The sequence below is a fragment of the Semicossyphus pulcher genome, unplaced genomic scaffold (assembly GCF_022749685.1).
Source record: "Semicossyphus pulcher isolate SPU_LCO1_2020_fin unplaced genomic scaffold, fSemPul1.0.p SCAF_9, whole genome shotgun sequence".
NCBI classification, from domain to species: Eukaryota; Metazoa; Chordata; class Actinopteri; order Labriformes; family Labridae; genus Semicossyphus; species Semicossyphus pulcher.
In genome coordinates, this window is record NW_027211770.1 from 21,193,531 (window position 1) to 21,214,182 (window position 20,652).

The window sequence follows — 20,652 nt, forward strand, 5'->3', positions numbered from 1 at the left end:
TAGTAAATATGGATTTAAAGAGGAAAACATAGTTGATATAACTGTGATTAAATAGTTTTATGGGGTATTAGAATATATAGGTTGTGACATAGAAGCCAGGTAAACTACAGATGCAAATGTAAAAAACTGTGCAAAAGAAAAAGTGTCAAATAAACACACCCATTATAGGCCTGCTGCAGCAAAATGCTGCATAATGATGCTTGAGGTAGAAAACCCTACCAAGAATGGCCACCAAACAATATTAGACATATTTAGGTCATTATAAAACACTTTATTGAAATGTTTGAACTGAGCTTAGAAGGAGCATTTGGAGGAACACGTTGAGTCTCATCGTGCTGCACTTGCCTTATTGATACACTGAAAGGAATTCATTCAAACTGTCATTTCTACATCTTTGAGTCACACTGATTTTGTTTTGTAAAATAATGTAGTAGAAGCACAATGTTCTTTTCTCGCTCTCTCTGTCTTTTCTTAATTTCGCACACACACACACACACACACACACACACACACACACAAACACACATGTGCACATAAAATGTATGTCAACATGCTACTAGATAAAAAAAAACATTAAGTACATTTAGGTTGTTAAATCATCCAATTATACTCCATTAGAAACATCTAAAATCCAAAGATTCAGTTTGACATTTATGGTGAATACATTTTGAGATTCTACCAGGATTCTGTTGGTTTGACATTTTTTGGCTGCTCATCAGGAGTATTGTAAAAGCTAAGTGACCCACTGGCAAACTGCTGCTCAAGCATAAGCAAGATAAGTTATTATTAGTTGTTAGTCCAACACAACCATGGATTACTTTACTGTGAGTCAACATTTCATTTTAATTAAGTTTCATGCATTTATTCAGTAGACAGAATGTCATTTTAAATGATACAGTTAGATTGTTTTATTCTCTGCTCCCTGAAGGCCAGAAATGTATTTATGGACTGTGAGAAGTGAAAACAATATTTCATATATAAGTTGAACTAATTTTGGTCTTCTGTGGGTCATGGTATCAATGACTTAATTTGTATAAGAGACTGCATTTTGTGCTCGTTGGGTTCAGTCAATATGGTAAGAGAATGGGGAAGGAACTGTCATAATTTGAGCCCAAAGGCCTTTCATTACTTCTTCCAGTAGTACGGCCACTCTGCAATATTCCCCATCGTGCAGTAAATGCAGATTGCATAGCAACAAAGGCCTATGTCTGGCCGTTGTCTGTTCCTATCGCTTGAATGCCCCTTACACATGCATGTATGCTCGTGCACACACACTCACGTGCAACGCCGTCACCAACACCTCCTCCTACTCCCTCTATCCCATATGCACAGCTATCTCTGCACCTCACACGCACTGCAAACCCCCCCCCGCAGCACCACCCAACACCACCATCATTCCATAATATTCATGGGTCGTCCATTCCCTCTGCCCCCTCCCCCCATGTGCACACAGCTCACCGCCCACTCTGCCACCCCCACTTCCCTGCCTGACAACACTGCTGCTCGCCATCCCATAATATTCATGCACACGCTCCACGCACATTCATACACAGCAGTGCATTCAGCTCTTTGTTGGCAGAGATGCCTGAGCAATGTGAGCGCGCACATGCACAGCAGTCATTTTTCAGGCTGATATGACTATTCCACCGGCACCACCGGCTGCTCAGGCAGGTACCTCAAGTGTAGAGAGGTAACAAAGCAAAGAGATCAAAGGTGATGGGTCACGTGTCTATCTCTTAATGACCTGGGGTGGAAATACATGCATGAAGTCCAGAGTCACCCTGAGGCATCACCTCTGAAGGAGGCCCATCATCCCATGGTAAGCACTGGGGGACAAAGTAAGACCAGTTTAGAGTTTCCACACCTCCCAGCAGAGTCTCTCAAAGTCTGCTGCAGTCTCTCACTATAACAGAGGGAACGTAAGTCATCTCAACATATATGTCATGCTGAAGCTTTAACAAGCATCTCTTTGGGCTCCGCAACCTGGCTACAGTCAATCAGTACTGGACCATTTCAGCATGATAAAATGTCCACAAAACGGGGGAAAGATAAAGATAAAAAAAAAAAAAAAAGGGCAAGTTATTTACGAGAGAGGGGTGAAGGGATGAGCACAACAGAGGCGCCGGACATGACAGTGGACAGCTCATCACCATGGTGTTGCTGTGGGAGACAGCGGAAGACGTCACTTGGAGAAACAGGGGACACAAAGGAGGAATACGACACAAGGAGGACGAAAAAAGGAGGGAAGGGGGGCCTGCAAGAAACCTGTCTTTGCAGATATAGACAGAGAAATGTTGGTGTATGTGTGTGTCTGTTTGAGAAAGAGAGAGAAAGAGGATGTGTGGATGGGGTGACCATTTACTCAGGAACTGGGTGTCAGAGGGTTCAGGTAAATTGGCCACAATATCCCAGGCAGGGACTGCGACAGAGTCTTGGTCTCAGTCCTGACTCATCTGATAAAACAAATGGGGCCTTCAGAGCAGTAAATAAGTTCAATCAGGTGGGACAAGGCTGTAGTGCAACATATTTACTTCATTTGCCTCCTAGGTTTTAATTGAAAATATCCTACCATAAAATAAAGAAATGACAGTGCACCCATGTAATCAGCCAACGCTGACACAGAATGTACAAAATAAATACCAATAAAATAAAACCATGCATACCAACATCAGCAACAATTTGGTCAAATTTGAGCAAGGACCAGAATGTTACAGATGCCAGTTACATGTTTCTATTTCAGTTATGCCACACAAATAAGTATTGTTTTGCCAAAAATGTAAAATGCATGTAAAATGTGTGGTTTTGTATTGCAGTGACTTCCCTCCTGCTAGCTAAAACTTGCTGCTAAGATAAGCACAGCTAATGGCAAAGCTACAGCCAATTTACCAGTTTTCTTTCATCTCTGACTCATATAATTAATTGAGTCTGTATTGAGTAAGTAAGTATTTTTGATATATCTCCCATAAATAGGCAAAGGCTAAATGTAATCATAATAGAAAAAGAGTAAAATCAGATGAACTAGCTTGCTAATAGCTAAGTAGCTAAGTTTAGCAAAACTGCTATTTAGCTACTGTAGGTGGGCAAATGACAGTGTTGTGGTGTGATTAAGCTACATTTGAATCTCAAACTGAAATGTTTTAAATTATTGATTCATTTACTGTGTTCTGTAGATTATTATGTGCAAGGACTGACAAGGATTTTGTCTCACTTGAAGGGAAAGCGGGGATCACAGCCCCAAAAGGCCGGTTAAACAATTTGCCTTGGTAGCAAATCAGAGGTATTTTATGCCTATGAAAAAAATCAAACTACAGCTTAAAAATAAGGAATTATAATAAATAAGTAAATAAAATGACTATTATTATAATAAAAATTAAAATTATTTTCTCCTCACAAGCTTCTAATGTAACATCGGATAGGCGCTTAATTGTCATTCATAAAAGAATACAACCAAAACGGTGTTTAGCTGCAACCTTGTGCAGCAGCAATACAAAATCTGTACAATATATATTTATCTTTACCTGAGGCTACATGCATAAAGAAATAAATAAAGTTGTGCTAGGTATGAATAAATAGATAAGTACTAGCTGAAGTGAGGCAGTCTAGCCTAGCAGCCTAAGTAAATCTCCTTTGGATAATAAAATAAAAATAATGCTCTTTTAAAAAATCCTGATGCAAAAGGAAATATAAATTTGCTAAAATTTAAAGTAAAACTGCAAAATTACTTAAATCGACAAAAATGTCATGTTTCACGAAGTTCCAGCATTGTCCTTATAGTTACAGGTTACTTTTTCCTGGAAGTGTGAGACTCTTTGTAACTGTCATCTTTACATCAAAAGGCGATAAAAGAAAACATTTTAAATGGAGATCAATCATACAATACATTTTATGCTGTGTATTAATTCAGTTACAAAACAGTGTCTACAGTATTTTGAGTTCCCTACTAATGTCATTACATTTTTTTCTCATGTGTCACAAACCTGCTTTACTACTCTCTCCTAACCCCAGTGTAACACCCATCCGCTCTCTCCTCATGCCCTCCTTTCCCTCCTAACTGGTGATTTATTTGCCTCAGTTCCAATATTTGTCGGCAGTGTGTTTTCTCCCCCTTGTCTAAATGTCACCCCTTCTTCTAAGACAATATAGGGAGTGGGAGAGAGGGAGAACGAGAGGGCAAATGCGGGGGAGATTGAGGAAGGGTAGGAGGGGGGGGACTCGTAAAATGAGCAACAAAGTTTGGGAAAATTAAACATTAGGTAAGACACTTTTTCGCATGCATATATGTACAAATAGGTGGAAACAGATATGCTGTGTTGTACATTTGATGCATTGAATCATGCATGAGTGTTTCTATTTAGAGGAAACAAAAGGGTTTACTTGAGGTTGCCATTAAGTGTTTGTTAGCTGCAAATGCACAAAGGCACATATGTTAACATGGATGAAAAAAAAAAGTTTTAAAAATGATTGAAAGATTATCTCCAGTGCAGGTTCAGATTTGAGGCCTTGTGCCAAACAAACACAATAGAAAGTAAACTTACACTCTAAATAATTCAGTAGTGCAACTATTACCCTTCCCAAAGCCTCCTCCTCCCTTCCCTCGGCATCACTCCACACCCTGGATCACGTCTGTCTTCTCTCTCTCTTTCTCTCCCACCCTCATTCTCTACCTCCTTTATAACCCATCACTCCCATCTCTCTGCTCTCACTCATTCTCGCTGTTTCAAACTGGAATGGACATTTGTTTTCATGGGAACGAAACTGAGAGACTGCTGGCACCATGTTTGTCCGCTTTTTTTGTAAATGTTACTAGCAAGTCTGGATTCAGAATTTTGTTATCTGGAAGTAGATTCTACTTTTACGTTTAATTGAATTGGACATGTGGATTCATTTTTGTGCAAAAAGGATGAGATTTGGTTGCCGTTTGTAAAGAGACATCACTGTGAGCATGCTTTTGCTGTCAGTGACGGCACAAGTGAAGAAGCAGATGAACGACTGATGGTTTAAATTGGGATTAAATTTCAATTTGATAAACTCAATATCAAGAAAGAAGCCAAACTGGATATAACAGGACTATAGACTGGTAAGAATCTGTGTAATATTTGCAAAAATTAACTTTATGTACAGTCTGAATAAATGTTTTCTTCCATAGCTGCATAAGCCTGAACATAGCAGTCAGTATTATTGGTCATTAAATGTGTGTTTAATCAAAGGTTGCTTTTAAAAAATAGATCTGTTAAAAGGATGAACACTCACTCCTGCAGCGTTTCTGTGTCTGACTTGTCATTTGAACAGATATGCGGGGATCATCCCCAGACTCTGGTCCACAAACATAAACAAACAGCACGACAAACAAACAGACGGAGCACTTCAACTGTGGAGACGGGCAGCGTGCTGTCCACAGACCCAGCCTGACGCACGGAGACGGACAGACAGACGGACAGTCTGATGCCAACTGTCTCCACTGTCAATCTCACGGCACCACTCCTCCTCCTGCTGCTATGGGCAACCCACCCCACCATGGCAACCAACTGGCTGTAAGTCTAGCGTGCGAGGAAGGAAGAGAAAGAGGGAGTTTGTTTGTCATGCTATAACTTTTAAAAGATGGTGACATGTCTCTAAATCTCTTTCAGTCGCTCCCCTCTCTGTCTTTGTCTTCCTCCTGGTGACCTTTTCTCTTTTCTTTCTCTCTGCCTTCAATGTGCCTTCTCTGTCCTCTTTCCCTCGTCTTCCCCTTGTTCTCCCCCTCGTTACCTCTTCATCCTTTTTTCTACCCTCTTTTCTCTTCTTCGTGTGCTCTTCCTCTTTTACTCCCTCCCTTTTCTTCATTATGCATCCTCTCTTTTCGCCCTCTTTCCCATTAATTTCCCTTTCCAGAACCTGCTCTGAGTCACTATATCACTCCCAGTCTTTTGTGTCGCAGCTCCCTGGCGAGGCTGCCTCGCTCCAGGCCCGTGTCCGGTGCTGCCCCATGTGCGCGGCTAAGGGGGCTGACCCCGGGGCAGGTGGGGGTGTGCAGGGCGCGAGGGGAGGTCATGGAGTCCGTACGCAAGGCAGCAGAGATGGTCATAGAAGAGGTATGGTCAGAGGGCAACAAAAAACACAACAAAAAAACACTCATTTCTAATGCTGTCATTATCGCTGTGTGTGTTGGACCTGAGAAAATGTATGCGAGAGCCTTATCTTACTGCTATGTATGTCACTCAGTGCCAGCACCAGTTCAGGAATCGCCGCTGGAACTGTTCCACCACCGCACGTGGGATCAATGTGTTTGGCAGAGTCATGAACCAAGGTATCTTCATCTCGAAGCTCACACATCTGGCAGCTCTTATATGCACTTCAAACTAAGAATTTCTGTGTCCTTCATTCTGGATTCAGGGACTCGTGAGGCGGCCTTCGTGCATGCTTTGTCCTCAGCAGCCGTGGCGGTGGCTGTGACCCGAGCCTGCACCCGTGGGGAGCTGGAGCGGTGTGGCTGTGACAGGAAGGTCAGGGGGGTCAGCCCCGAGGGTGAGCTCTGATTCTATTGCATGAAAATGAAATTTAATAAAAGTCATACACATCAAAACAGCTGTTGTCTGTGGGTGAGAACTTTCAATTACGAAGGAGTAAAGTCCAGATCCCAAGCAGTGATGTTTGTACTTCAAAATGAAAGCAATAAAAACCATGTAATTCTCAGCTTTACATTCAATCGTTGTAAGGTTGCTCTGTCTCTCCAACAACCACAGGTTTCCAGTGGTCAGGGTGCAGCGACAACCTGTCCTATGGCGTGGCTTTCTCCCAAACATTTGTGGACGAACCAGAGCGAGCCAAGGGGCTGTCAGCAGGGCGACCACTCATGAACCTCCACAACAACGAGGCCGGTCGAAAGGTTGGTGGTGGCGTTCTAAGATTGAAGATGTCTCAGGTAATTTGTCACCTTTAGATTCAGTGACAGATCTATCCTCTTTTCGTCCTCAGGCCATCCTTCATAACATGCAGGTAGAGTGTAAGTGTCATGGTGTCTCTGGCTCCTGTGAGCTGAGGACCTGCTGGAAGGTTATGCCTCCATTCAGGCGCGTCGGCGTTGTGCTCAAGGAACGCTTTGATGGAGCCACAGAGGTATCAGAAGACGCCACGACCTCCTGTGAAACCTTGAAAGATCCCAGTCTGTGTACCTCTCTCAACATCATCTTCCTCTTAGGTTCGCCTGACTCGCATAGGATCCAGGACTGCCCTGCTCCCCCGTGACCCGCAGGTCAAACCCCCTGCTGCCAGAGACCTTTTGTACCTTTCGCCATCTCCAGATTTCTGCCATCTTGACCCTGATAATGGAATCCCTGGAACTGCTGGTAGGAGATGTAACGGTAAGACCAACAAGCAAGATCTCACACTACAGATGATCCATCTTATTACCCAAACAGTTGCAGAAAAATGATGATGCTATCTACTGTAACACACCCAGGAACCTCTCGGCTGGCACCAGATGGCTGCGAGCTGGTGTGCTGCGGGCCGGGGTACAGAGCGGGCCGGGCTGAGGTGGTGCAGCGCTGCTCCTGCAAGTTTTCCTGGTGCTGCTCGGTCCGCTGCCAGCAGTGCAAGAACACGGTCACCATCCACACCTGCAGAGTGTAAGAGGACCCAAACAGCCCGAGCAGAAAGACCAGAACAAACCACTAGACAGACACTCGTGAACACCCGATGGGATTACAGTTCTTAACTCACACCTTTAGCAGAGCATTACCTTAAATCTTGGTCCGAACGCAGTCTGAGCTTTATTCATTCTTGACAGAAGCAGCGAGGAGTTTGAGGGTTCTGTTGGAAAAGCTGCAGAGTTAGAGCATGTCTAAAAATAAAGTACAATGACAAAGCATCAACAGTAGGTAAGGTACAAACATAAATCACCTTCAGAGATGGAGGGTTCACAGGCGCATGCACACAAATATACCCAGCACAGTCGACAGTTAATCTCACATTGAACTGACAAAGCTTTTAAGGCTGAACTTAACCATAACTAACAGGGAAACATTACAGCACTACTTTTATCTTATGCAAACTATTTGTGTCGTGTCTAGCAGGTCTTTGAACATTTACTGTATTTATGTTTCCTTCTCTATTCTGGTTTATTTATTGTTAAAGTTTTTGCGTCACTTAAGCCTCCAGCAGCCAGATCTTTAATAGCAAGAATAACTTTACTTACATCAGTGTCTGTCTCGTGTTTTGTCCCTCATCTCCATATGAAACTCTTCTGTATGTTGCTGCTCCAGCAGCGCTTTTATGCCTTTTCAAGAAATCTAATAAATACAGTAGTTTTGTCCAAAATGCCAAAATGTGTGAATGATTTTCTCACTGAGCAGACATGTCTAAGATATTGACGCATGTGAAATTCCTGAAAGTCAAATAGAGTAGCTGCAAAGTTAAAGGACCCATGGACATGTTCTGACCACTAGAGGCACTATTGAGCAATGTTTTTATGTGGGGTCATTGTTTTAAGGCACAGGCCAGGCTGTGCATTAGTGTACATCTAGTGTTGTAGTTGAGAGACTTTCATGGGCTTTTCCTTTGAAAATATGATGGTTTGTTGTTTGCAGTGGAAATTGTACTTTGCAAATGTCGGACGTGGTGGTTTCTGACAGGATTAAGATCAAAGACGACCCCCGGATAACAAATCACTCGAGGTCCCCAGGTAACACTACGGCGCAGATAGAACCTTACTGGTTCTTGGTGCTGTACTTACATGCATAAGGATCCACTATAAATGGACAAGTACAAGGGGATTGGTAGGTAATCTAATGTGTTTAAGTGAGAAACACAGAATGTAAATATAGCTATTTAAAAGCTCCACGACACATTTGTAGTGATCAACCAGAAACATAGAAAAACATAAAAACATGAAAGAAAACATTACTGTAAAAAACATAAAAAACGTCACTACTTTTCAATTCATTAAACCATTTTATTAAAAATATCCTGTGATTACAAACACCCAGAAATTTACTAGCAAATCTCTATCAAGATTAAGATATATTCAAAATATTACAACTCCATTTGTTATATTATCCATCGCTCAAAGTTGGTATTCTAGCAATAAAAAAAAATATCTTGATAAAATAAAACTCAAGTTTCAAAATGAATAACTGCTAAAAATGTCCCCAAACAGAGTCACAGAATTAACACAATATACACAAAAGAGGAATAAAATACAAATTCTAGAGTCGACTAAAGAGGGGAAATTGGCAAAAATGCACTTGGCCTCCTCAGAAGTCTCTGGGAATGGGAAGAAAGTAACCATTACAGACGTCTACCTTTGTTTTGGAGTGCCAATCAATCTCTGTGCTTTCATTATTCAATCCCTAAGGGAAGCAAATAGAGAACCACTTAACATTAAGTTGCCCCTTTAAATATACTAACCAAATTTCCCTATTCACATTCCCCACACAGGCAGGAATAAGTGAAACGCAGAAGAGGCCAAAGGCGTCTCAATAAAACTATATTTCCTTTTTTAAAAACCAAGCAACAGTGACAGGCAGGGGGGGCCCGCCCCACCTGAAGGTTTGTAGAGAGAACACTGCAATTTAAAAGCTTTCAGAAAGGGAGATAGGTGACACTTGCTGCATTTACTGCATGCTGAAGTTTCGCTCGCTCCCTCAGCCTCACTCAAAGTTTATTTTGAAGGCACAATCAGTGTACAAGTGTACTAGAATAAGTCTCAATGCCATTGTACCTCCCTTCCCCCTTTAGTTTGTCCTTTCTTTCCATAATGGTCATTGATCTTTCTGATGTTTTGATTCACCCAGCCTCTTTCTTACACCCCGTGTTGTTGTTCATCTATAGCAGCACACACTTTCTCTTGGTTTTGGTCTCAGGAGGCTCCAAGGCGGCCAGGATGGCCTCGTCAAACACATTCTTAAGCCCTCGCTGGTTGAAGAGAACAGGAAACAAGATAGAGGTCAAAATCTAGATTACTGTCTTTTTTAGTGCCTGATTTAGCCAAAACTATATGATGTTGCTTTTAGTTTGACAGCGTGATGAAACGAAACATTTCCCCATACCTGTGTTAGAGCAGAGCACTCCACGTATTTGACAGCCCTGAGCTCGCGGGCCAGCTTCTCTCCGCTCTCAGGTACTTGGGGGCGCTGTTTGTTCTTTGCCAGCTTATCGATTGTGTTGGGGTCTTCCCTCAGGTCCACCTGTGTGCCCACTAACAGGAAAGGTGTGTGTGGGCAGTGGTGAGTGATCTCAGGAACCCACTGGTGGGGGGGAAAGGGAATAAAGTTTAAATCAAGAAAATCCAGATTCTCCGTCGTATTTGTCATGTCCAGGAATGTGTTACACAATATCTTTTTTGTACTAAAAGCTGGTGTTGAATGTCAGAGTCATAGTCTTCCAAACGTATGCTTTAATTACTGATTTAAATCATTGAGAGATGCATTCATTTATCTAACATTCTTTCACAATTCTCTGTGCTTAGACAGTGTTGAATATAGAGAAATTTAGCATTTGTTAATGAAATTGCAAAAAAAAGAGTATATTTCTCATTGTCTGGAATGATTAAAGTGATGTTTTTTTAGTGTCCTTTTTGCTCTAGAATAAAAAATAACACAATCGTCAGCCCTGGTCAGGACTTAAGAACTGAAATTATGGTAGTTTAACGAAGTAATCTATCAACCAAAAATATATCTACTACTATAATGATAATGGATAAATGGTTTAAAAAAAATGCTAAGCAAAAATGCCAAACTTTCCCTTGTTTGAGCTTCTCAAATGTCAGGATTTGTTGCTTTATTGTGCCAAGCTACAGTAATTATACAATCTTTGGGTTTTGTACTGCTTGCCCAAAAAAACAAGACATTAGAGGATGTCATCTTTAAGTAAAAAGAAAATTTATTTTAATTAACTTTCTGATATTTGATATACCTAACAATCAATAAATCAATTAAGAAAATGATATACTGATTAAGGGTGATGGAATTAAACCTACATGTCTGTCACCGGAATTCTACAAATCAGCACTTAAATACATTTCAACAAAAACCAAGGTCCTGGCTGATTTTAAAAACTGACCTTCTCTTTGACGTTTTCAAACGATGAGGGAGAGACGACAGAGAAACATACGAGGAACACATCTGTCTGTGGATAGCTGAGAGGACGCAGCCTGTCATAATCCTCCTGACCTGAGAACAACAACCACAAGTGAAATGTGAAGATTGATGTTTTACATTATAAAGATGTTTTAGATTAACAAAAAGAAGAGACTTTAAAAAAGAAAAAAATTAATGTTACCTGCTGTGTCAAATAAGCCGAGTGTGTAGGGCTCTCCCCCAATCATCACCGTCACTGCATAATTGTCAAAAACCTTTCAGCACACACAAAAAAAGGCACATAATGAGACCAAGACAAAGGGAAGCATATTTTGATTACATTGTGCTTCAGTCATTAGGAAATAATCCGTCAATGTGTTAAGGACATACAGAACTCGGTCTCAATATTAAATGTACTTACCGTAGGCACATATTCTGAGGGGAACTTGTTGGTTGTGTAGGAGATCAGTAAGCAGGTCTTTCCTACTGCACCGTCCCCTACCACTACACATTTTATAGTCTGCATCTACAGGGATGAAGAGAAAATAGGAAGCATCACAAGAGTGTTGGAAAAGTAAACTACAACAGTTATTAATCCATTAATCCAGACAAAGATGAAGAAAGCAACACACACTAATAAATCTAAATACTAATTCTAACCATTTTGTATGGAGCAGTTTTTGAGATATTTTTAATTTGAGTATTTCCTTTCTGTTGCTTCACAATTTCTCTCCACAACAAGAGACAAATATGGTCCATATTTTTACTTCTCCACATTTATTTGACAGATTTAGTGAATAGGTGTTTACAAGTCAAACTTAGCTCCATCGTATCCTGCAATAACATTTAATGTTGTGAACACATGCTGCATGATTTTGCTAATAAAATGCATGGACTAATGATGACAATTACTTAAAACGTTTTACTTTGTGTACACATTTTTACAGGGTTGTATATATGAAGTATTGCTTAACCTGCCAAAACATTACAGTGCTTCTTACATGTTTAATATCAAAATGTTTGAATCCATTACTTCAATGTGACCTAATGCTAACTTAATGTTAGGTATTTGATTAATGGTTAGAGCATGGTGTTGATTCAGCTTTATGGTCATTTTAGAGGTTATAGTTTGTGGTGTTGCTAAACTGTAATGCATTATACAAAGAGGTCTTTATGTGATTTAGTTTGCTTTCGCTTACATAAATGGAGGAACAAAGTCAAAGTAATACCTGTCATATAAAGTATCAATTAGCACCCTACATTATACAGTTAAAGGTGCTCTGGCTGTTAGCACAGACTGATTTACAATAACATAAGAAGAAATAAAAACAACCCTTACGTCAGTGGTATAATGCCTGTTATTACATGTGCATGTACAAGATTATTGATGACAGTGAGTCAACTTCCGCATCGGCTACATACCAGAGACCGACGGCCTATTAGCAGAATGTAATTTAGAAGCGGATACTGCCCAACACTTCCGCTAAATTACCAGTTCATCGAATAAACTGAGGGCTGAAAACTAGTGAAATCATCTGAAAACGAGAGGCTATAACCTCCATCCAATGAGCAGTTTAAGCTGAGGCTGATTGTAGCTGTTTGAGTGATTGTATCAGCCCAGATTGATAAAGTGAGAAAATGAAAACGTTTCAGCGTCTGTCAACTATTAAATTGTTCCCTCGGTTGGTCTACTTACTAAACTAACAACAGCTCAAGATATAACGAGAAAACACAAAAACCAATCGCACAGCCAGTGGTGATAACTGACAACTGTAGCTTCATGAACCAGATTGGTCTTAGCCAACCTTAGACTGAGCTTGATGGCTAGGAAACTTTAACATTCCGCTGAATTATAAAAACCAATACACCAGCGTTTACTTTAGTTAGAAACTTCCTATTGTTAATGGGACTTTTATTCATGTGTCCCATAAAGTAATTAACCACAAATAGTTATTTCAGTCTGTTTTTCTAACTCTACTCACCGTTTTTCCTCACACAGGTTAGGCGTTGGTTACATCCGGGTTTGAGGGTCGAATTACTTTACGCGCAGCCGCAGAAGAGACGAGCCACCCTCACAACTAGTAGAGTAGAAACACCGCCGCCTGCTGGAAAAACGCGCACACAGCATGAAATCTCAGAATCAGAATCACAAATACTTTCTTTATCCCAGGGGGGGAATTCGGACGTTACAGTAGCTCTGACACAGAGAGAGAAGCATGAAGAAATACAGGAAATATAAACAGAAGTAAAAAAATAAGTCAAGTATGTACAGTATATATACAATGAAGATAAAGAGGCACAACAAAATAACAGCCAGATAAAAAACAACAACAACACAATCCATTAATAAAACAGAATACGTAATGCATTATTATTTTTAATGCAGTATTGGCATTACTGACAAAATAGGAATAGATAAATGCCAAAATAAAAAAAACACAAGTTGATTATGGTTTGCTTTATTATTTATATCCAGTCTTTCGTTTCCTTTTTTGCTTATGTTGTTATATTTTGATAAAACAATACTTTACATTATTAATAACGACATGTTAGGAGATTGCTTTGAAAACCTCTAGGGAAATACTTTATTTTGAAAAATAAATAGGCCGGAAGTCATTGCTTTTAGCACTGATGCTAAATTGATTGTAGTGTTGCTTCTCTTTGTCAGAGGACCGACTTCCGTTTTCATGTTTGGTCCAGGTTTCTGGAATTTACTATCTAGTGAGACTCTCTGCTGTCTGTCGCATTGATAAACAATAGTATTGATTTCGTGTTTTGGTGAGGGAGTCAGTAAAAGGTCGCCTATTTCGGCCTCACCAGAGTTTAAGTCCGTCATTCTGTTTTATCCTTGAAAAACACGACTGTTTACCTAGCTAGCTGGCTAGCATCAGCCAGCTGAGTTAAATCACCTAGCATGTTTCGGTACTTGAATGACGTTGATGACGACCCCTACATGATGTAAGTATTGATATTAATTCCATTTTTTTAGACACTGTTATCTCTCTGAGTTCTAAAAGAGGTGGAAAATGGACCGAATGGCTTGTAAAGTCATATTTGTCCACTGTGCCTTAAACAGGTACCTAACGTTACTCTAGCCAGCTGTGGGGGCCTACAAGGGTCCACCATATTGGATAGACAATAACAAAAAAAAGCTGTCAGAGCTCAACAAGACTTGGTTTAACAATCAGTCGCGAAAATGACAAATTATCACTACCCGTATAACTTTCCATTGTTCTTTCAATTAACTTTGAAATTGCGAATAAGCTAATCGATGGCAGGTGGTAATTGATTTTATAGTTTACCCACCGGGACATCTTTGCATAACGTTAGCTGCAGAGTATTCCTCACAAATGACAAATGCATACATTGAAATTTGTTGACCAACTTACTGCTAAATAAACGCACTTTAATTGGCTTTCATTACAAACCTATTAGAAGGAGTTGTGTATACTTAGAGGTCTGGATAGCTTTTACTGACCTAATGCACCAACAACAAGTCAATTATTAGTTGTAAATAATGCAGTGGCATTAAAACTTTGGTGGCACTCTTACAGGTTTGTGTATTCACCACCTGTCACACTATTACCAACAACACTGCTCATAATGTCAAAGATAAAAAGCCATTCAGGGTCAGTATCATATTGCCACTTTTTACAAAGTCTAGAGCTGCAAGTTATGCTTATTTTCAATAGTTTTAATGTACCCTTTTATTTTCTGGATTCAACTGTTTGTCTGTTAAATGTAAATTTTCTCATCATTTCTCACTATTGTCTTATTTTGTACTAAAAGTAAAGTCCAAAACTTAAAGATTTTAATTTACGATCATAAATGACAAAGAAAATTCTCTCATTTTGGAAAAATGGAAAAGCAAATATTTTTGTCTTTATATTGCTCATTTGATTGTCAAAAGGGTTGACTATTAATTGTCTGTCAGTTGAATAACAGTGTGATCCTTGCAGCTCTAAAGAAGTATTCTTTGAGCTCTTCCGTAGTTTTAATAACTCAAATTCATTTCTGTTAAAAAAACATTAGTAATTTAATCTACCAGTTAATTGACCGAAAATTAATTGGCAATAGTTTTGATAATATAGTAACTAAATAGTAAATAGGTGGTAAATATATTATCAAGTAAGTTCTATTGACATATTTCACTTGGAAACAAACAGTATTGATGATTTTTATCCACTCTGTTGTTATCAGTCACATCCTGTACTTACATTTGATACGCTTCCCCCCCTCCCATAATTTTCAGCCAGCACTCACATACTATATGTCAGTCCACTCTACTCTAATCCACCAGGTTAACCCAATGAATTCAAAGAAGCTCATATGTAAAAAATATTCAATGTAAGATGTGATGCGTTCCAGGGATCCATTTGCGGCTCACAGGCAGCAGATGAGGGTTCTGTTTGGACCATTTGGCATGGACCCCTTTGCTCTTGCACCCCAAATACAGCCACGTGCACCACGCAGACAGGTAACTGACCACTATGTTTAGTGATTGTACTCATGTGTTGTTGTTGTTGTTGTTGATGCTTCTTGTGCAATTAATTTAGTTTGGTATCTGCAAAGGTTATCTGTTGTATTTTTGAAGTTCTTATGGTGTACTTTTTCTTCTAGGCTGGTCCACTAGCCCCCTTTGGCATGATGGGAATGGTAAATATCTGCCTATATGGCCTCTCTCAATATGCACAAAAAACAGTTAACAGATTTAGGATAAAATGAGGGATTAAAATTACATTCAAATATTGTCTACATTAGATTTCAAATTAGGTTGGGAAAAATGTACATACACACTCTTTTGTCAAAAGTATATGGAAAATGAGCTGACTAAAGATGAGCACACATTATGTACTGTATGATCTGTGCTTGGGCTTTTTACATGTACTGGATAGAATTTCCAACGATCAAAAGACTAAAGACCAGCTATTTTTGCACATTTAAGAATATGTTTGCACAAGTTATTTGTTTGGCAGACAAAAGTATGTTTTATGCAACTTTTTGCTTTGGAAATAAGTGATGAGAAGTAAGGAAATAAGGCCATAGAGGCCTCGAACTGACTGTCTGTACCACTTGGTCTTTCATTAAAAGAGAATTAATATCTCCTTTTATTTATTTTTTTGCAGGGTGGAGGGTTCATGGATATGTTTGGCATGATGGGAGAAATGATGGGAAACATGGTGAGTAGTTCTGTCAATCAATTTCAAATAAACAAAAACTATGAATGAAACCCGTGTCTTGACAGTACTCACCATCTCACCATCTATGTACTTTCTATTATTTTCGTCTTCTAGGAGAGAATGTCCGGTTCCCCAAACTGTCAGACGTTTTCTTCTTCAACAGTGATCTCCTACTCGTCATCGGACTTAGGGGCTCCTGAAGTTTATCAGCAGACCAGTGCAACAAGAACAGGCCCTGGAGGGGTGAGATTAACCAACAGCTGTTCAAGTGATTACAGTGCATGCTGGGAGTGTTTTGGTTACTTCCACATAAGTAGACCTTAGAAGCAAGCCTGACTGCACATGTTGCCTTCCTGCTTTGTTCGTCCAGGCATGACTGTGGCGTTCTGGCCTCATTAACACGTGACACCCTATGTAAATGTAGTGACAATAAATAGATCATGTGCAGTATAAACATCATAGTTTTCATACAAACATTTCAGCCTGAGTTCATTCAGAGTGCAGAACATCTTACTTGTGTAAGTAAACTGAGTCTTGTTTCGCCTCAGATCCGAGAGACGCGGCAGTCTATGAGAGACAGTGAGAGCGGCCTCGAGCGTCTTGCTATCGGCCACCACATCGGGGATCGTGCACACATAATGGAGCGTTCACGAAATCGCCGCACTGGAGACCGCGAAGAACGACAAGACTTCATTAATCTTGATGAGAGTGAGTTACGAGCAAGAAATATGATGATTGTTAATCTCTATTCTCTGCTTAACTTTGAATATCGACGAGAATTTTATTTCATATTTTTGAAGGCTATCTCCAAAAAAATTACACAGTTTGTGTGCCTTTAAAAAAAAAAAAAAAAAAAAAAAGAGGTAATGTTATTTATTTACCTCGAAGTTGATAATCCTGCAGTGAGATGAGATATGTTACTGTTTCCACCAGATGACGCAGCAGCGTTTGACGAGGAGTGGAGGGGTCAGGCAGGAAGATACGTTCCCCCGAACGCCCGGGCGCTGGAGTACGGCCGAGATCGACGTGCAGGAGGCCAGCAGCTGGCCCTAACTGCCCCTCCCAGCTCCTCACCCCCACCAGGCCATCGGCACGAGTCCCCCAGACACCGTCAGCCCCAACCCCGCCCACGTTACGACTGGTGAGAGGTAAGAGAGAAGGACAGGATAAAGTCTGTACAGCTTTGATTCTCAGGCCAGGACGGACGTGAAAGGTTTACCGGTGGATCTTGCTCTCAGTTTTGAATAAACAAATACATTGGCATGGCTTTCATCTGCCAGTATCTTGTACATATGTTCAGGCATACATGCAGACCAATAAGCCAACAATTTCAGGGTTCACAACATTTTTTACCATTACATATTAAGCAGTGAACGTTTCTTTGATTATCCTGCTTTATTCATGTCTTTGAAACAAATTCTTAATAAGTCACACTGTAGTACATTTAACTATGTCAAGGATTCTCTACGCATCTGAACATAACAACATGCAGCTTCAGTTTATTTCTTACCTTCTGGAAATAATAAAAAACACCCTGAAAACACTTCAACGCTCTGAGACAATCGAGGCAGTTGGAAACACTTTGTCCTGATGCAATGCAATAAAAGCTTTCCAGTGAAGATGAGGTGATTATATCTTTTTCTTTGAAGCAGCTACAGAAAGTATTCAGCTGGTTGTTATTTATGTTGTATTTTAAGGTTTTAATTGAAGCAAGAGGTGGTTGCAAATTTAGATGTGGATGTTGTTTTATTGTTAGAACTTAAACAGAGCCTAAGGCATTTATTCTGGTTTGAATGAGCATAAAACCTCCAAGTCAAGGTTACCAACCCTTTTAAAATGATGTCATGCTTTTACACTGTGGAGGGAAAAAAAGCACTTTGAGGCCCCTGTACACTTCGGTATAAAAAGTATCTTGCATGCACTGTATTAGATGGGTTTTATGAACTTTGTCCATTTTGAGGCATGTCTGTTGAAAAATTAGCACTATGATGTAAATGTTAGACCAGAGGACATGCATGTAATCCGTCTGAGCAACTCGTAACGTTAAGAAAATGAGTAGTCATGGGTCGTAACAGCAGTCACATTATGAAAACATGGTCCTAAATTATAGACATGGTTAGAACTTTAAAGCTGCTGTGAGGAACTTTCGGTTTGTGTTGACTTTGGCGCCCCCTGCGGACAAATACGTACCTCTCATCTCTTTGCTGATTATGTCCTGTACATGCTTAAGTGGTGTTTTTTAACAAGACAAAACTCACTCTATTTTCTTTTAACGGTCATATGTATCACTAACTTTAGATTTTTGCCCTGTAAAATATAAACAAAGGCAGCGTGCAGTTAATCGCTTCGTCTGACACCTACCCCCCGCCAGCAGTTTCAGGCATTAAAAATAAATATGTAGAAATAATCAATCATGTCGCTGATGGTCTGGTTTGCTTTTGTAGGTCATATAGAGCAGTGGTTCTCAACTGGTCTAGCCTCAGGACCGACCACCACCTCCTTACTGACAAATCGCGACCCAAATTTCAGATTTTTTCAACCACTCCAATATATTCAATGGAAAATAGTGCAGCTTGGACCTGAGACGGAACGTAACATCACAGTATGGTGTTGTCTGTTGTGATGTTGGCAGCGCATAAGGGGAAAATATTCCCTGTACTTATATATGACAAAAACTGAAACATAAATGTAACCACTGTTGGGCTCATCAAGTTTCAATAATGTAACTGTAGCTGGGATTACCCAATCAGTGGATACATGGAGTATAAGTAAACTACACTACTACTGCACGTACATTAAAGCTATGTCCTTCAAAATAAAAGCGCAGCATAGACTTTTCACCACAAATGTTTTTTCCTTTTTCAAGCACAGCTCCGCGACCCACTTTTGGGTCCCGACCCACCAGTTGAGAACCACTGATATAGAGTAATCAGAATTAATTTCAGTCTGTTTCATAACTCCTCACAGGGGCTTTAATACAAGCCTTCCTCTCCCGTCATTGTTCCACAGTGATACCTAGGACCTCTATTCTGGATTGACAACCAGTGTTCATTCATGTTGTGATCAAACAGAATCCTCACTCGTTGACTGGAAGCTCTGCTGACTCCATCTTTTTTCCTCCCGTCATAATAATCACGTTGTGTCTTGGTCGCCTCTCCCTGCAGGTGTCACTCTTAATCGACCAGATGGAAGGAGTTGAGGGAAGATCTCCCCAATGCTGTGAACCACGCTTGAGACGGAAGTTGATGATCCTCACAACTGCCCGTCGTAAATGTTTGATATGACTGGACTGTCTTTACATAAATAACATACACACACACACACACAGACACACACAGAACAATATCCCACACATGTGGTTGTTACATTTACAGTTGTACTTCTCCACCCAACACACACACACACTCACACACACACACACAAACAGTGGAACCCTTGTGCAAACATGGGTCTAACTACACTCACTTTATATATACTCATTCTGAAAACTTGACATGTGTTTTTGCCCACTGCACTAAAGTGCTCCAGTATACAGTACATCTGCTGTACAGTCCATTTTATGTTTGTGAAGACACTAGTGTGTCAGTGAATTGAATTGTATACTGTTAACTAATTAATCTAACTAAATAAAAGTTCATTAAACATTGTTAGATAATTACAAAAGGTGTCTCTGTTGTGGCTGTGTTTTAAACTGCATGTTTTAAATGTGTGTTTTTTAAAACTGAATCGAATAACTCATTAACTTGAAGCTTCAAAGCCGTTAATATGTGCAATTAAATCTGTCAATCTAGGGTTTGTTTTATAACCTCCGTGATTGTATTAAGAGTCCATTGTTCCCTGCAGATGTAGAGCATGCAGATCTCTAATCTGCTACTGTCGTTGAATTTTCCCCCCAGTGCATATTTTTGTGCTCCCTCTTCCCTGTGCCACCATATCTGCAGGTCATGTGACATCCAGATGGAGCACACGAGTGAAGCAGCCAATGAAATCTGTTCTTTTTTTGACAAATCATTCCCTTATCCTGCCTCTTTCTGTTCTCACAAGCTGTATCTTTAATTACATCCACGACTATTTTTAAATGCACGTCCTCCCTGCAGCATGCACCGCTCCTTCACCTGTCTACCTGTCTTCTTGTCTGCTTTAATCCCCATCACACGATCTCTGAAGATCTCCGCAGCGGCAGCTCACTTTGTGCATCTGTCTCTGCTTAGATGTTTCCTCCTCATCGTCTCTTTGTTTGGATTTTTTCTGCCTGTCATCAAGATCTGAAGTGTACATGTGTTCATCTCCATTTTTCCCCCCCTTACCTTTCAGCCAGTTATGTCACTCCCTGCAGGATAACAGCACTGCTTGTGTTTAGCAGCAGCCACAAATTAGCTTTTCATGTATGCAGTTTGCTGGGACAATATTTGCACACG

The 20,652-nt window shown here is 40.2% G+C and overlaps 3 protein-coding genes across 3 annotated transcripts; 2 read left to right on the forward strand and 1 right to left on the reverse strand.

Annotated features, from left to right (window-relative positions):
* The first annotated feature begins 5,062 nt into the window (after positions 1–5,062).
* Positions 5,063–7,608, forward strand: wnt4b (wingless-type MMTV integration site family, member 4b). The gene is made up of 9 exons (XM_069656603.1): positions 5,063–5,077; positions 5,290–5,531; positions 5,918–6,071; positions 6,202–6,286; positions 6,373–6,504; positions 6,723–6,865; positions 6,955–7,095; positions 7,178–7,340; positions 7,439–7,608. Exons 2-9 carry the CDS (start codon positions 5,443–5,445, stop codon positions 7,606–7,608), a joined length of 1,077 nt encoding a protein of 358 aa, XP_069512704.1. The 5' UTR covers positions 5,063–5,077; positions 5,290–5,442.
* Positions 7,609–8,914: 1,306 nt separating this feature from the next.
* On the reverse strand, positions 8,915–13,078 carry cdc42l (cell division cycle 42, like). Its single transcript, XM_069655486.1, has 6 exons — positions 13,037–13,078; positions 11,476–11,580; positions 11,257–11,329; positions 11,038–11,147; positions 10,026–10,223; positions 8,915–9,891 (listed from the first exon to the last, which is right to left on the reverse strand). The coding sequence occupies exons 2-6, from the start codon at positions 11,578–11,580 to the stop codon at positions 9,802–9,804; spliced, it is 576 nt and encodes a 191-aa protein (XP_069511587.1). The 5' UTR covers positions 13,037–13,078; the 3' UTR covers positions 8,915–9,801.
* A 652-nt stretch (positions 13,079–13,730) lies between these two features.
* mlf2 (myeloid leukemia factor 2) lies at positions 13,731–19,889 on the forward strand. The gene is made up of 8 exons (XM_069656197.1): positions 13,731–14,012; positions 15,423–15,531; positions 15,675–15,710; positions 16,181–16,234; positions 16,349–16,477; positions 16,783–16,942; positions 17,168–17,382; positions 19,399–19,889. The coding sequence occupies exons 1-7, from the start codon at positions 13,969–13,971 to the stop codon at positions 17,377–17,379; spliced, it is 744 nt and encodes a 247-aa protein (XP_069512298.1). The 5' UTR covers positions 13,731–13,968; the 3' UTR covers positions 17,380–17,382; positions 19,399–19,889.
* Positions 19,890–20,652: the final 763 nt, after the last annotated feature.

Bases quoted from the DNA above. Each gene is read 5' to 3' on its own strand.
- wnt4b (XM_069656603.1), top strand. From the start codon at position 5,443: ATGCCAACTGTCTCCACTGTCAATCTCACGGCACCACTCCTCCTCCTG. The intron at 6,072-6,201 runs GTATGGTCAGAG...TATGTCACTCAG, and splicing joins CAGAGATGGTCATAGAAGAG to TGCCAGCACCAGTTCAGGAA. The intron at 6,866-6,954 runs GTTGGTGGTGGC...TTTCGTCCTCAG, and splicing joins ACAACGAGGCCGGTCGAAAG to GCCATCCTTCATAACATGCA.
- cdc42l (XM_069655486.1), bottom strand. From the start codon at position 11,580: ATGCAGACTATAAAATGTGTAGTGGTAGGGGACGGTGCAGTAGGAAAG. The intron at 11,330-11,475 runs GTAAGTACATTT...GTGTGCTGAAAG, and splicing joins CCTCAGAATATGTGCCTACG to GTTTTTGACAATTATGCAGT. The intron at 10,224-11,037 runs GTCAGTTTTTAA...CCCCCCCACCAG, and splicing joins TTGAAAACGTCAAAGAGAAG to TGGGTTCCTGAGATCACTCA.
- mlf2 (XM_069656197.1), top strand. From the start codon at position 13,969: ATGTTTCGGTACTTGAATGACGTTGATGACGACCCCTACATGAT. The intron at 15,532-15,674 runs GTAACTGACCAC...TTTTTCTTCTAG, and splicing joins CACGTGCACCACGCAGACAG to GCTGGTCCACTAGCCCCCTT. The intron at 16,478-16,782 runs GTGAGATTAACC...GTTTCGCCTCAG, and splicing joins CAAGAACAGGCCCTGGAGGG to ATCCGAGAGACGCGGCAGTC.